Below are 14746 nucleotides of genomic sequence, written 5' to 3'. Positions count from 1 at the left end.
ACCCTGTAACCAATTGGAAGCAACGTACATTCAGCTTCATTAATCTTTTCTGCTTCACATGCTTATAGAAACATGATACTCTGTTATTCCACTCTTAAATCAATTCTTATGTCCTTCTTTGCGGAAATCTCAACTGTTCCTAATCCTCCGGTCTGTTTTTATTGACCTTTCTTGGACCTAATACAATCTTTAATTTCTGTTGTAAGCCATGACCAGGCACGTTTCCAGTTTTGTTTTTGCGCCTGACAGAAATTACCAATTGGTGCAGTTCCTCCATGCAGTCTTCACATATTTACTATTGCCTATCCACTGGCTGCTTTGAACAGAGAAGACTAGAATTTCAACTCTGGAGTAAAGATGAGGCTATCAGCAGAAGCCGCCTTTCAGTGGGTGGAGACTGTCAATGTTACAGATGCAAATAGATAATTTTTGCAATGGTGGGGTCAGAAGCTCAGTGTTGAGTCCAAGAGGGCAGTGGGCAAAAAGGATCGACAGATACAGAATTGTTAGTACAGCACAACTGAGCAGCAGTTCGAGCATTCGGCCTCACACTTGGCAGTGCATGTGAAGAAGTGAGAAATCTAATTCAATTTGTGTATGGATTGCCAGCATGCAGCTATGACTGGGATCATCCATGCAGCATCTTCAGGGACCAAACAGGTCAGGTTCAGCTCTGAAACCTCCCTCAAATGTTTATGTTGTCCCTCTCAATCATTCTAGAAGGAGGTAGTCAACTATGGCTATGAGTTAGCTGTGCTCAACCCAGGTCCCTGTTGAGGGTGTAACAGCCCTGTACTAAGAGGCAGGTCCGAAAACTGACAGTGCGAAATCAACATTTGTTTTCTTAACATTCCATACACACCACATATTTGAATGTTATACAGTACCATCTATCATCAAGAAAATGCTACTGTTTATTTAAGTGTTGTAGCAAGTCATTGAGAAAACTAAAATACTATCACAGAGTCAACATGATTTTGTGAAAGGGAAATAATACAAGTTTTCTTAGATTAATTAGCAAGTGGATAAAGAGGAGCCAGATTTAGTATGTCTTTTGGAAACCTAACCAATCAGCAAAGATGCTATCTAAAAATGCTATGGCACAAGATTAGAATTTGTAGCATTGACAGTCACATTAGTATGGATAGAGGATTAGCTAACTAACAAAACAGTTGATGTATGTATATGATTTTCAGGTTGGCAAACTGTAATGACTTGAAAATGTGTTACTCTCTAAATGAAAAGAACATTATAGACTCATCTTGTAGATTTTTCTCCATACACTTAACCTGTCATATTCTTTTGCAGATCCTATCACAATTTGCTTTCCTACCTGTGTTCATAAGAAAATGTTTGCATTTCTGTTGTTCAAATCATTCATGCTCATCAAAAATAGTTAAGAACCCAGCACTAATCCCCATAGCACTCCACTCATTACAGTTTAAAAAGTGAGGTCTGCAGATGCTGGAGATCAGAGCTGAAAATGTGTTGCTGGTTAAAGCACAGCAGGTCAGGCAGCATCCAAGGAACAGGAAATTCGACATTTCGGGCCAGAGCCCTTCATCAGGAATGAGGAGAGGGTGCCAGGCAGGCTAAGATAAAAGGTAGGGAGGAGGGGCGATGGAGATGTGATAGGTGGAAGGAGGTCAAGGTGAGGGTGATAGGCCAGAGTGGGGTGGGGGCGGAGAGGCCAGGAAGAGGATTGCAGGTTAGGAGGGCGGTGCTGAGTTCAAGGGAATCGACTGAGACAAGGTGGGGGGAGGGGAAATGAGGAAACTGGAGAAATCTGAGTTCATCCCTTGTGGTTGGAGGGTTCCCAGGCGGAAGATGAGGCGCTCTTCCTCCAACTGTCGTGTTGTTATGTTCTGGCGACGGAGGAGTCCAAGGACCTGCATGTCTTCGGTGGAGTGGGAGGGAGAGTTAAAGTGTTGAGCCATGGGGTGGTTGGGTTGGTTGGTCCGGGCGTCCCAGAGGTTCCCTGAAGCGTTCCGCAAGTAGGCGGCCCGTTTCCCCAATATAGAGGAGGCCACATCGGGTGCAGCGGATGCAATACATGATGTGTGTGGAGGTGCAGGTGAATTTGTGGCGGATATGGAAGGATCCCTTGGGGCCTTGGAGAGAAGTGAGGGAGGAGGTGTGGGCGCAAGTTTTGCACTTCCTGCGGTTGCAGGGGAAGGTGCCGGGAGTGGAGGTTGGGTTGGTGGGGGGTGTGGACCTGACGAGGGAGTCACGAAGGGAGTGGTCTTTGCGGAATGCTGATAGGGGAGGGGAGGGGAGGGAAATATATCCCTGGTGGTGGGGTCCGTTTGGAGGTGGCGGAAATGACGGCGGATGATACGCTGTATACGGAGGTTGGTGGGGTGGTAGGTGAGAACCAGTGGGGTTCTGTCTTGGTGGCGGTTGGAGGGGCGGGGCTCAAAGGCGGAGGAGCGGGAAGTGGAGGAGATGCGGTGGAGGGCATCGTCGATCACGTCTGGGGGGAATCTGCGGTCCTTGAAGAAGGAGGCCATCTGGGCTGTACGGTGTTGGAACTGGTCCTCCTGGGAACAGATGCGGTGGAGACGAAGGAATTGGGAATATGGGATGGAGTTTTTACAGGGGGCAGGGTGGGAGGTGTAGTCCAGGTAGCTGTGGGAGTCAGTCGGTTTATAGTAGATGTCTGTGTTGAGTCGGTCGCCCGAGATAGAAATGGAAAGCGGAGGAAAAGGTGGGGGGTGGTGCCAGTGTAGTTGCGGAAGATGGACTGTTCCACATATCCTACAAAGAGACAGACATAGCTGGGGCCCATGCAGGTTCCCATGGCAACTCCTTTAGTTTGGAGGAAGTGGGAGGATTGGAAAGAGACGTTATTCAGGGTGAGGACTAGTTCAGTCAGTCAGTTCAGCTCTGATCTCCAGCATCTGCAGACCTCACTTTTTACTCGAACCACCCCCCACCTTTTCCTCCGCTACATCGATGAGTGTATCGGCGCTGCCTCGTGCTCCGAGGAGGTTGAACAGTTCATCAACTTTACCAACACCTTCCATCCCGACCTCAAATTCACCTGGACTGTCTCAGACTCCTCCCTCCCCTTCCTAGACCTTTAACCAGCAACACATTTTCAGCTCTGATCTCCAGCATCTGCAGACCTCACACTTTAAACTGTAATGAGTGGAGTGCTATGGGGATTAGTGCTGGGTTCTTAACTATTTTTGATGAGCATGAATGATTTGAACAATGATTTGAACAACTGAAATGCAAACATTTTCTTATGAACACAGGTAGGAAAGCAAATTGTGATAGAATCTGCAAAAGAAGATCTGACAGTCTGCAAAAGAATATGACAGGTTAAATGTATGGAGAAAAATCTACAAGATGAGTCTATAATGTTCTCTTCATTGAGAGAGTAAGGGCGTTGCTGGATAGACCAGCATTGTTTGGTTATCAAAATGTGCTGGGAAGGGTTGTGATCTGCATTATTTGATGCTGCAGTCAATGGAGGGTTAAGTACGCCAACACTGCTGATCGGGATTTCCGGCATTCCGACCCAACGACAGTGAAGGAACAGTGATGTGTGTTCCAAATCAAGAGCATACAGCAAATAATTAGGAAGGGAAAAAGAATATTGACTCAATTGCAAAGGGGACAGGGTATAAAACTAAGGAAGCCCTGCTTTGCTTGTACAGGACTATGACAAGGCCACAGGTACAATGGGGGTTCCGTTTTGGTCTCCTGAAGGAGTGATTTTTTTTTGCATTGGAACTTGTTCAGCAAACATTCACTTGGTTGATTATTGCGATGAATTGAGTACCTTGCGAGTAAAACTTGAGTAAGTTGACTGTATATCGACTGCATTTTCAAACAATGAAAGGCGATTTTAAAAAAGTATAAGATTGTAAGGGGATTAGATAAGGCAGATGCAGAGACAGTGAGTGAAATAGATTTGGGATGGCCAAGGCAGTTGAAGGCTATTGCAGCCAAGCAGAGAAGTGAGTTAATACCAAAATCAGATCAGTCATCATCCGAATGAATAGTCTACATTTGTTTGGATCATTAATGTTTTTACAATTCAGTTGATAAATTTGAGCAATTTGAAAATTGATAATTCAACCAAGAAGTTTTGAAACCACAGATTTATGGCACGCAGCCACACGCATAGGAATTTACTGAAGTATAGAGGATCAATATTTCACAAATTATCCATTATCTGTGAAGCAAATTACAAACTTCTGATCATATGAAAAAAGCTGAGAACAAGGGTCTTGCTTTGGATGCAACTATCATGGTCTCCATTAAAGGGAGGGGGTGCATATCATGGTCTCCATTAAAGGGAGGGGGTGCATATCATGGTCTCCATTAAAGGGAGTGGGTGCATATAGGAGGGGGTGCATATAATGGTCTCCATTAAAGGGAGGGGGTGCATATTTGATGCAAATCAGAAAAATGACAATTCAAATGCAATCAAAACAACTGAGGGAATGCACTCAGTTACTTTACTAGCTACAATTGCAGAATGCTATGGTCAGAATGACAAAACACTGCATCTAGAATACTGCTTGCAGTTCTGGTAATCACATGCTGGGTAGGAGAACATCACACTTGAGGAGAGATTGAGGATATTTACAAAGGTGTGACAGCAATGGATAAATTTAGCTATTGGAATTGAGAAAGTTGGAAAAGCTATTACTTTCTTTCAAACAGTACAGATTAATGGGAGATTTGATGGAGGTATTTGAAGTTTCAGTCCCCTTGTGAATATGAAGAATCTGTTTCCCTTAGCAGGGATGTCAATAACTAGAAGTCTAGATTTAATGTAATTAGTTGAATGATTGGAGGTGAGTTAAAGCAGATTTGTTTTCACTCAAAGGGTGATGGGGATCTGGAATTGTTGAAGAGTGGTTGGAGCAAAAATCCTCACTGCATTGTTAGGAATGGGAGGCTACATAGTTTATGTTGTCTTTTAATTTCAAAATCAAGTTGGATAATGGAGAAGGGCATGTGAGTGACAAGGAAAGTAAAAGTTACGGGGGACAAGTGCTGTTAAAGCCACAAACAGATCAATCAAGTCCTCTGTAGTGAAGAAGGCACAAGAGATCAAAAGGCCCATTCCTGCCCCTATTTCTTATAACCTTCAGATGACAGATCCTGACTATCTACTAGTTCTGGCCAGAGACAAACCAATGAACTGGTTGATCAAAGGACAAGGACCCAGGCCAAAACCTATCCACTAAGGTGCGAATTAGAACTCCAGGACACCAAAGAAAAGGCGGCTTCTTTTACTGTTTGTCAACTTAGGGGCAGAATTTCTATTGATCACAGTTATTGTGCCACTGCAGATAGAGGTTTTAAAGGAGGACACTGCAGACTCCCCATTATAGTAGACTCTGAAGGAATTGCCTGTAAATTTAATACTCCACTGGGCAATCATTTAACAGTAGGATCCCTGAAAAGTCTCCATTTAATTTGGATACGGAGGACGGTTCTGATAAAATTAAGTAAAATATCTACCCAGAAAAAGTTAAACTATTACAGACTAATTCCATACTTAACAATCACAGACACAACTTAAACCATCCTTGTCATTACATAGACGATACATCATTATACTTAGAAGCTTCTCACATACTGTGAATTACGTGAGATGTATTGACCACATTAGAAACAAACATGTAATCATTAAACTGTGTGCTCACGAGGCTCTTGAATGTGCGTTTGGGGTGGTGGCTTTGGGCAAAAGTGCGCATCACCTATATTTTTGATAAAACAAATTTAGAGTTATAGAGATGTACAGCACGGAAACAGACCTTTTGGTCTCACTCATCCATGCTGATCAAATATCCCAACTGAGTCCAGTTCAGTCCCACCTGCCAGCACTTGGCCCATATCCCTCCAAACCTGTCCTATTCATATACCCATCCAGATGCCTTTTCAATGTCACAATTGTATTAGTCTCCACCACTTTCTTTGGGAGCTCATTCCACACACGTACCACTCCGAAAAGGTTGCCCCTTACGTTTCTTTTATATCTTTCCCCTCTTACCCTAAACCTATGCCCTCTAGATCTGGATGCCCTGACCCCAGCAAAAAGACTTTACCTAGTTATCCTATCCATGCCCTTCATGATTTTATAAACTTCGGTAATGTAACCCCTCAGCCTCCAACGCTCCAGGGAAAACAGCTCCAGCCTATTCAATATCTCCCTATAGCTCAAATCCTCCAAACCTGGCAACATCCTTGTAAGTCTTCTCTGTACCCTTTCAAGTTTCACAACATCTTTCCGATAGGAAGGAGACCGGAACTGCACGCAATATTCCAACAGTGACCGAACAAATATCCTGTACATTTGCAACATGACCTTTCAACTCCTGTACTCAATACTCTGACCAATAAAAGAAAAGCATAGCAGATGCCTTCTCCACTATTCCACCTACCTGCGACTCCACTTTCAAGGAGCTATGAACCCGTACTCCAAGACCTCTTTGTTTATCAACGCCCCCTAGGATCTTACCAGTAAAGTGTCTAAGTCCTGCTAAGACATGGATTCCCAAAATGCAGAACTACACATTTATCTAAATTAAACTCCATCTGCCACTCCTCAGCCCGTTGGACCATCTGGTCAAGATCCTGTTGTAATCTGAGGTAACCCTCTTCATTTTCCACTACATCTCCAATTTTGGCATCATCTGCAAACTTGCTAACTGTACTTCTTATGCTCGCATCCAAATCATTTACATAAAAATGAAGAAAAGTAGTGAACCCAGCACAGATCATTGAGACACTCCACTAGTCACAGGCCACCATCACCATCTGTCTTCTACCTTTGAGCCAGTTATGTTTCCAAACAGCTAGTTCTCCCTGCATCCCGTGAGATCTAATTTGCTAACCAGTCTACCATGGGGAACCTTGTCAAACGCCTTATCAAGTCCATATAGATCATGTCTATCGCTCTCCCCTCATCAATCCTCTTTGCTACTTGATTGAGTTTTTGAAGAAGTTTGTGAGACATGATTTCATATGCAAAAAGCCATGTTGACTATCCCTGATCAGTCCTTGCCTTTCCAAATACATGCACATCCTGTCCCTCAGGATTCCCTCCAACAACATGCCCACCAACGACATCAGGCTCACTGGTCTATAGTTCCCTGGCTTGTCCTTAACACCTTTCTTGAACAGTGGCACCACGTTAGTCAACTTCCCAGTCTTCTAGCACTCATCTGTGACTATCGAGTAAACAAATATCTCAGCAAGGGGTGCATTAATCACTTCCCTCACTTCCCACAGAGTTCTAGGGTACACCTGATCAGGTCCTGGGGATTTATCTACTTTTATGCGTTTCAATACATCCAGCACTTCTTCCTCTGTAATATGGGCATTTTTCAAGATGTCACCATCTATTTCCCTACATTCTATATCTTCCACGTCCTTTCCCACAGTAAAAACTGATGCAAAATACTTGTTTAGTATCTCCCCACTTCATGTAACTCCACACTGAGACCGCCTTGCTGATCTTGCTGCCTTGTTGAGGGGCCCTATTCTCTCCCTCGTTCCCTTTTTGTCCTTAATGTATTCGTAAAAACCCTTTGGATTCTCCTTAATTTTATTTGCCAAAGCTATCTCATGTCCCCTTTTTTCCCTCCTGATTTCCCTCTTAAGTATACTCCTACTTTCTTTATACTCTAAGGATTCACTCGATCTACCCTGTCTATACCTGACATATGCTTCCTTCGTTTTCTTAACCAAATCCTCAACTTCTTTGGTCATTCAGCATTCCCTATATCTACCAGGCTTTCCTTTCACCCAAAGAGGAATAGATTGTCTCTGGGTCTTTCTGAAAGCTTCCCATTTTCCAGCTGTCCCTTTCTTTACCTGCGAACATCTGCCGCTAGTCAGCTGTTGAAAGTTCTTGCCTAATACCGTCAAAATTGGCCTTTCTCCAATTTAGAACTTGTCATTTCAACTTTTAGATCCACTATTGTTTTCCATCACTATTTTAAAACAAATAAAATGATGGTGTCTGGCCCAAAGTGCTCCCCCACTGACACCTCAGTCACCTGTCCTGCCTCATTTCCCAAGAGTAGGTCAAATTTTACATCTTTTCTTGCAGGTACATCCACATATTGAATCAGAAAATTTTCTTGTACACACTTAACAAATTCCTCTCCATCTAAACTCTTAACACAATGGCAGTCTCAGTCTATGTTTGGAAAGTTAAAATCCCCTACTATAACCACCCTATTATTCTTACAGATAACTGAGATCTCCTTACAAATTTGTTTTTCTATTTCCTGCTGACTATGAGGGGATGCATAATACAATCCCAATAAGATAATTGCCCCTTTCTTATTTCTGAGTTCCACCCAAATAACTTCCCTGGATATATTTCCGGGAATATCCTCCGTCAGCATAGCTGTAATGCTATCCTTTATCAAAAATGTTCCCCCTCCACTTCCCTTTCTGCCCTTCCTGCAGTATTTGCATCCTGGAACTTTAAGTTGCCAGTCCTGTCCATCCTTGAACCATGTTTCTGTAATTGCTATGATGTCCCAGTCCCATGCCCTGGAGTCAATCTGCCTTCCCTGTGAGGCCTCTTGCATTAAAATAAATGCAGGTTAAGTTATCAGTCCTACCTTGTTCTCTGCTTTGTCCCCTGCCTGCCCTGACTGTTTGGCTCACTTCTTTTCTCAACTGTACCAGTCTCAGATTGATCTCTTTCCTCACCATCTCCCTGGTTCCATTCGATCTGATAGAATTTGCAAACAATGGCATTTATTACCCAGATTGCCCAGAACATGCCTGCAGTCTTGTGCCAATTTAAATGCTCTGATGTTTAGGAAATTGATGATTTCCCTGTGTATTGGGGCTTTAAGGTTAATGGACAGGTAATTTTACTCAACAAGATAACTTTACTAAACAAGTGCATCTCCTAATGAAAGGTTTAGTGAGAATGAAATAAAAACAGATGTTTTTCCTGAAGTGCCACTGGACAATTTAATCGCAAGAGTTGAATTATGGTAAGATTTATAAAGGTGAAATAATGTAAAATTCATTTCAGTTTGCATCAAGCAATTGACAAAACCTGTGCACAATTTGGCACCTTATCAAAATCAGACTATGCAGGAATACACAACATTCTAGGTTTGAGTGAAAAACACAAATGCAGTTAATCAAATTTGATTTCAACAACCGAAAACAATTTACATTTTGATGACACAAAGACACATACCTGATTCAAATGGGTTTGGAGAAGACGAGAACAGACGGAAGGGACAATAAGCCAGGAAACACATCAGTCCCCATGTGAGCATGGTGAGCTCAATACAATTTATACAAATATTCAAACACTTTTTCTAGCTTTGAAAAAGTAGCAACATGAGAGATACATCATACTTAAAATTAAGACTGGGGTATGGTGATTCCCCGATAACATGAACATTGGCAATCAATTGCCTGCAGATGGTGTCAAAGCACAGACTCATTTTCAGATCTCCCTACTGAGACAGGTGCCAGTGTTGACTGAGGTGTACAAAGTTAAAAATCACACAACACCAGGTTATAGCCCAAACCAGCACGATAACCTGGTGTTGTGTGATTTATAACTACTGAAACCGAGTTTGTACCTCCACTCTGCATTTCAAATGGTACACTTAACTCAGATCAAGACATCCACGGGGAAAGAAATCAAGTACGTCCATGTGCCCAACTTTGCACCACATCACTGCAATTATTTCATAAAAAAACACTAACCTGCCCTCTGATGACATGTTGCTGTTTCCAGAGTTTATACAGTGAAGGTAAAATTTTAGTTGGCTACCAAGAACTGCAATAAGCCACTTAGTGCCCAATAAATTACACACAACTGCAGACTAAATTAAACACATTGTAATGATGTATTATTTTCTTGACCCTTCTTCTCCCAATCACCTTAGAATATTAACTAACTTACCCAATATCAATCAGAGGTGGTTTGTCACGCCCCCTTTTGTAGCAAAGATGCATTTCTGGGCTTTTCAAGCTCCCAAAATTCAAGTTTGCCTGAAGTCCCGTAGGAGTAGTCTCAATGCAAGTGTAACCTTCTGGTACATTTTCTCCTGCCGATTTGATGATGACAGCAAGGTCTGTTATTGGTGCTTTTGGTCCTGTTGATTTAGTCTCTGATATCGTGATTTCTTCTTCCAATGGTGTAGATGTGTCAGTTAGGCCTGCGACTACAAAGTAGTCACTAACCCTGGGGCCTTTATCTTCAATCATGGCTGGTGTTCCTAAGAAAGGATCAGAGTAGAAACTTAGCAATTCTTCACAATACATGAGTAGACAGCACAACATGTACATATAATTCCTAACATTTCAGATGAACCAGGCAACTCTTAGCTTTTAAAATCTAAGTTCTTTCTGGTGCAATCAATGTTGTCTGTTTTCAATGTGAAGTAATGTCATTAATTCCTGCCAAAAGTTACTTTACAAATCATCTCTCATGTCCCGAGCATCTAATCTATTTGCACTTTATTCCAGTTAAATGTCCCCCTCCAAGTGACCGTAATTAATAATATGGGTGACAATTAAATGTCAACAAGCCAAAGTTTGAGGACATCCAATTTAACAATGGTGGCACAGGCTTGATGGGCTGAATGGCCTACTCTTGCACCTGTTTTGTTTCTATCCTCATTAAAACCATAAATTGAGCTTCCAACAAAGTTTTATTCATTCATCAGATATGGGCGTCACTGGTGAGGCCAACATTTATTGCCTGTCCTAAATGGCCAGAGGGCAGTCAGGAGTCACCCATATTGAGTCTAGAGTCACCCATATTGGGTATTTGGCCAGACCAGGTAACATTGGCAGATTTACTTCCCTAAAAAGGAATCAGTGAGCCAATTGGGTATTTCCAACAATCGATTCATGGCCATCATTAAACACTCAACTCCAGATTTTCATTGAATTTAAATTCCACCATCCGCCATGGCAGGATTCAAACCTGGGTGCCTAGAACATTTACCTTGGTCTCGAGATGAACTGTCCAGTGAAAATACCGCTAAGCCATCGCAGAGTCTACGGTCTAGACCAGTCTACATTCCCTTCCTGAGCTAGCAACTGTAGCACCGAGGCCATTCTAACCTAGATTAGGTAACTCACCAGAAACTGACAACAGACCAAAGGTTGCCCTGACCAATATAGTTAATACACAGGACCTCCCCATCACCTAATATTTGTAAGAGTTGTCCACAAATATATAGCTGTGAAATGTGTTGCTAGAAAAGCACAGCAGGTCAGGCAGCATCCAAGGAGCAGGAGAATCGACGTTTCGGGTATAAGCCCTTCTTCAGGAAAGGCTTATGCCCGCAACGTCAATTCTCCTGCTCCTGGCATGCTGCCTGAACAGCTGCGCTTTTCCAGCAACACATTTTTCAGCTCTGATCTATAGCATCTGCAGTCCTAATTTTATCCAAATATATAGCTGTGTCTATTTCAGTTTACTCTGTAGGCAAGATAAAAGAGATTCTTGAGAACTCAGAAGACATCTTAGCAAGGCATGCAAAATTGAGGGGGGGGGGGGGAAACAGTGGTGTAAAATTTAGTTTAGAGGAATTGGTCAAGTCAAAAAAGATCAAAAAACACTTTTCAGAACAGAATCATCTTTAAAATGTTAGCTAAGGTCAAATTTTGTTAATTGATTGAAATACATCAACCCTTTTGATGGAGTCAGCTGGAAAAAAGTGCAAACCTAAGAATTTCATGATGGAAGAAAGTACGCATTTCATTTTTTTCGAAGATGTCTCACAGTCTCAAGATCAGCATCAGTTGAAAAGGGCAAAAGAGGTGACAGGGAACCAGTTGGGAGTTCAGATGCAAACAACGAATACCCAAATGGATAAAAAATATAAGTGACACCACAGGGAGTGAAGTGACAGGGAACAGATTATACTAATACTACTTTAAGGTGAAGGCAGACAGATTCTTGATAAGTTAAAGGCAGAAAGATTATTGTGGGGGCGGGGGGGGCAGAGAGAGGAGAGGAGAAGGCAGCAAGGTGAATCTCACTGAAGAAGTGCATGCTCGAAGCACCGATGATATTGATACGGGTTCTCTTACCCTGTAACAAAGTGATGTAAAAACTGTACTGAGTTTTGACAATTTTCAGCTCAGTCCTCCTAACAACTTCTGCAGAACTGATCCAGTAAAGGTCAGTGCAAAACACTTGGCTCGAACATAGTCTGCAAAGATAGACTACACGTACAAATTTCTCTTGCTAAAGCCTTCCCAAGCCGAAGAAATCTTTATGTTTTATTTAAAATACGCCTTTCATAATCAACCTGTTCAGAAGCTCCTCTGAAAACAGATTTACTTCTATCTCATTGGCTTGTTGCATCAAAGGGATATTCCTGACTATTGACTAATTTTGGGAAATGACCCAAATGTACCTGATGGTACCAATTCCAGATCTTCATAAATCCTCAGTGAAAGCATTGTCTAACTGGTAAAGTTAAAAGCGTGGTGCTGGAAACATGTAGCAGGTCAGGCAGCATCAGCAGAGTCGACGATTCGAACAGAAGCCCAAATGAAGACCTTTCTGATGAAGAACTTTTCTCAGAAACGTCGACTGCCCTGCTCCTCTGATGCTGCCTGATCTTGTGTGCTTTTCCAGCACCACACTTTCTGACTCTGATCTCCTGCATCTGCAGTCCTCACTTTCTTCTTATAACTGGTAAAGGTCTGACTCCTTCACCATCTAATCTTCTTAATGCATGCCCAACATTAAATATTCAATGAACAAAAATCTAGCTGTCCAATATAACTCCAAGTTAGCCTCCTTACCCCAGATCCTAACACCCCAGTTACCTACTTGTACCTGTGTAGCATTGCCTCAAGGTCCATCAGCAATGGAAACCTTGATCCAGGCCTCAGTTATTGCTAGAGTTAAACTACTCTAATGCTCTTCCAGCTGGCATTAGACCTTGCATGCTCAAATTTCAGCTGACTAAAACACTAATATCTATACCTTAACTCTCACAGCATCCTGTTCACCTTACTGCATTCACTCCTGGTCTCGCAGTGAATCAATTTTGAAAAGCTCATGCTAATTTTCAAATATGTTAACCTCCTCCCATCCTGCATTCTTTAGGCTGTGCCTCTTTTGTGCATCCTTCTTTCAATACCAGTGATTGAATGATTAGCTGTCTCGGCCCCAAAGTCAAAATTGCCACTTCCTCATTTCTTCTTAAAATCTGCCTCTGGTCAAGCTGTTTTCCATCTGCCTAAATCTGATGGATGTAAATTGAGTTTCATGCACATTTCTTAGGACATCGTGCTCTAGGTTAAAATGCCACATAAACACAATGATTTTGAGGTTCTGTTGTTGGACCGGGGTGTACAAAGTTAAAAAAGATCACAAAACATCAGGTGACAGTGTAACAAGTTTATTTGGAAGCACGAGCATTCAAAGCACTGCTTCGAAAGCTCGTGCTTCACTTGTGGTATATACTCCACCACCACCTGACGAAGGAGCAGTCCTCCGAAAGCTAGTCCTTCCAAATAAACCTGTTGGACTATAACCTGGTCTTGTGTGAATTTTTAATATCAATACAAATCTGTAACATTTAGATGGGGCAACAGCATTTGATTTCCAAGCATTTGGCTTTCCATGCCATCATTTAATAACTACTTTTGGGGTAATATGCAAAGCAATCCAATAGGGGCACAACAGGTTTATTAGATTTCCTAAACTTCAGAAGAGGAATGGTAACATATTCATATTCATACACATCATGATGATATAACTGAAACAAACTTCTTCACATATTCAATCTGACAGATGCAGCAAGGTTTTACCTTGACAGAAGTCTAAATCTTGGGCTCAGTCTCAGAATAAGAAATGTGCCACTTTATAAGTGAGGGTAGAGCAAGAACCCAAAGAGTTGTGAACATTTAGAACACTACGTCACAGACTGCCAATGGCTGATTTGAAAATATTCCACGACTAAGCAGAGTCCAAATGAGTTTTGGTTACTCGGAATCAATAAAGAAGGAGAGCTATGCAAGCCTGCGTGAGGTAGATCAACTGAATTAACCAGCATGCTAGAAGGGCTCAAGAGTTCACTCTTGCGCATTTTTCATGTTCTTAACCAATTACCTTTCCACCGTGTGATCCAACTTACTGAATATTATCAGAACTTTTTTGCTTTAATTTAAGTTGGGATTGGCTGGCCATCTCATTCATCCTGATTGGATGCACATTATATGAGTGCACTTTGGTCACTTTAGCCTTATGTCACATTTCTTACAAACATAATAAATTCAATGTGCCTTTTAGTCTGTGCCAAATATTTTCAAAGCAAGGAGGAGGAAACCTCATATAAAATAATGATAGAAACTAGTTCAACAGTTAAAAATCACAGGAAGTATTGATGCATGTTGAGCATTTGCTACTTCCTGTTTCACTGGAAGTCATCGTACCACATTTTATTCTGGTATACTTAATCTGGAGAATCTCTGCCATTCTTAGAAGAATGACTTAGAACGCTCAATCCAAAATTACATTGGCTTCTCTCAGAAAGAAACAGCAGAAAAGCATTGTTTTATTTTATATTTGCTTGTGTTTTACTTCGTTTACAAGTACATGGTCAAAATTCTGAAATGATTATGAGCACTTGAGTAGTTCTCTCACAGATGATATCAAACAGTTGTCACAAAAAACATGAAACTTCACTCAACTATAACTGTTTCATTCCATTTGAGTGTGATAATATATTTTATTTTCAATTTACACACACAC

General features: G+C 41.8%; 1 protein-coding gene across 7 annotated transcripts in view; it reads right to left on the bottom strand.

Moving 5' to 3' along the window:
• dennd4c (DENN/MADD domain containing 4C) overlaps positions 1-14746 on the bottom strand; it is a 140091-nt gene that overhangs the window by 87408 nt on the left and 37937 nt on the right. For all 7 annotated transcript variants that reach the window (XM_060840971.1, XM_060840963.1, XM_060840949.1 and 4 more), the window contains one exon: positions 9923-10238. In XM_060840971.1, the coding sequence (XP_060696954.1) occupies positions 9923-10227 (305 nt within the window). In that variant the 5' untranslated portion in view covers positions 10228-10238. The remainder of the gene's footprint in view (positions 1-9922; positions 10239-14746) is intronic.

This window comes from Hemiscyllium ocellatum, chromosome 2, assembly GCF_020745735.1.
Source record: "Hemiscyllium ocellatum isolate sHemOce1 chromosome 2, sHemOce1.pat.X.cur, whole genome shotgun sequence".
Taxonomy (NCBI): domain Eukaryota; kingdom Metazoa; phylum Chordata; class Chondrichthyes; order Orectolobiformes; family Hemiscylliidae; genus Hemiscyllium; species Hemiscyllium ocellatum.
The sequence above is the reverse complement of the archived record's forward strand: the minus strand, read 5'-3'. Positions and strand labels throughout refer to the sequence as shown.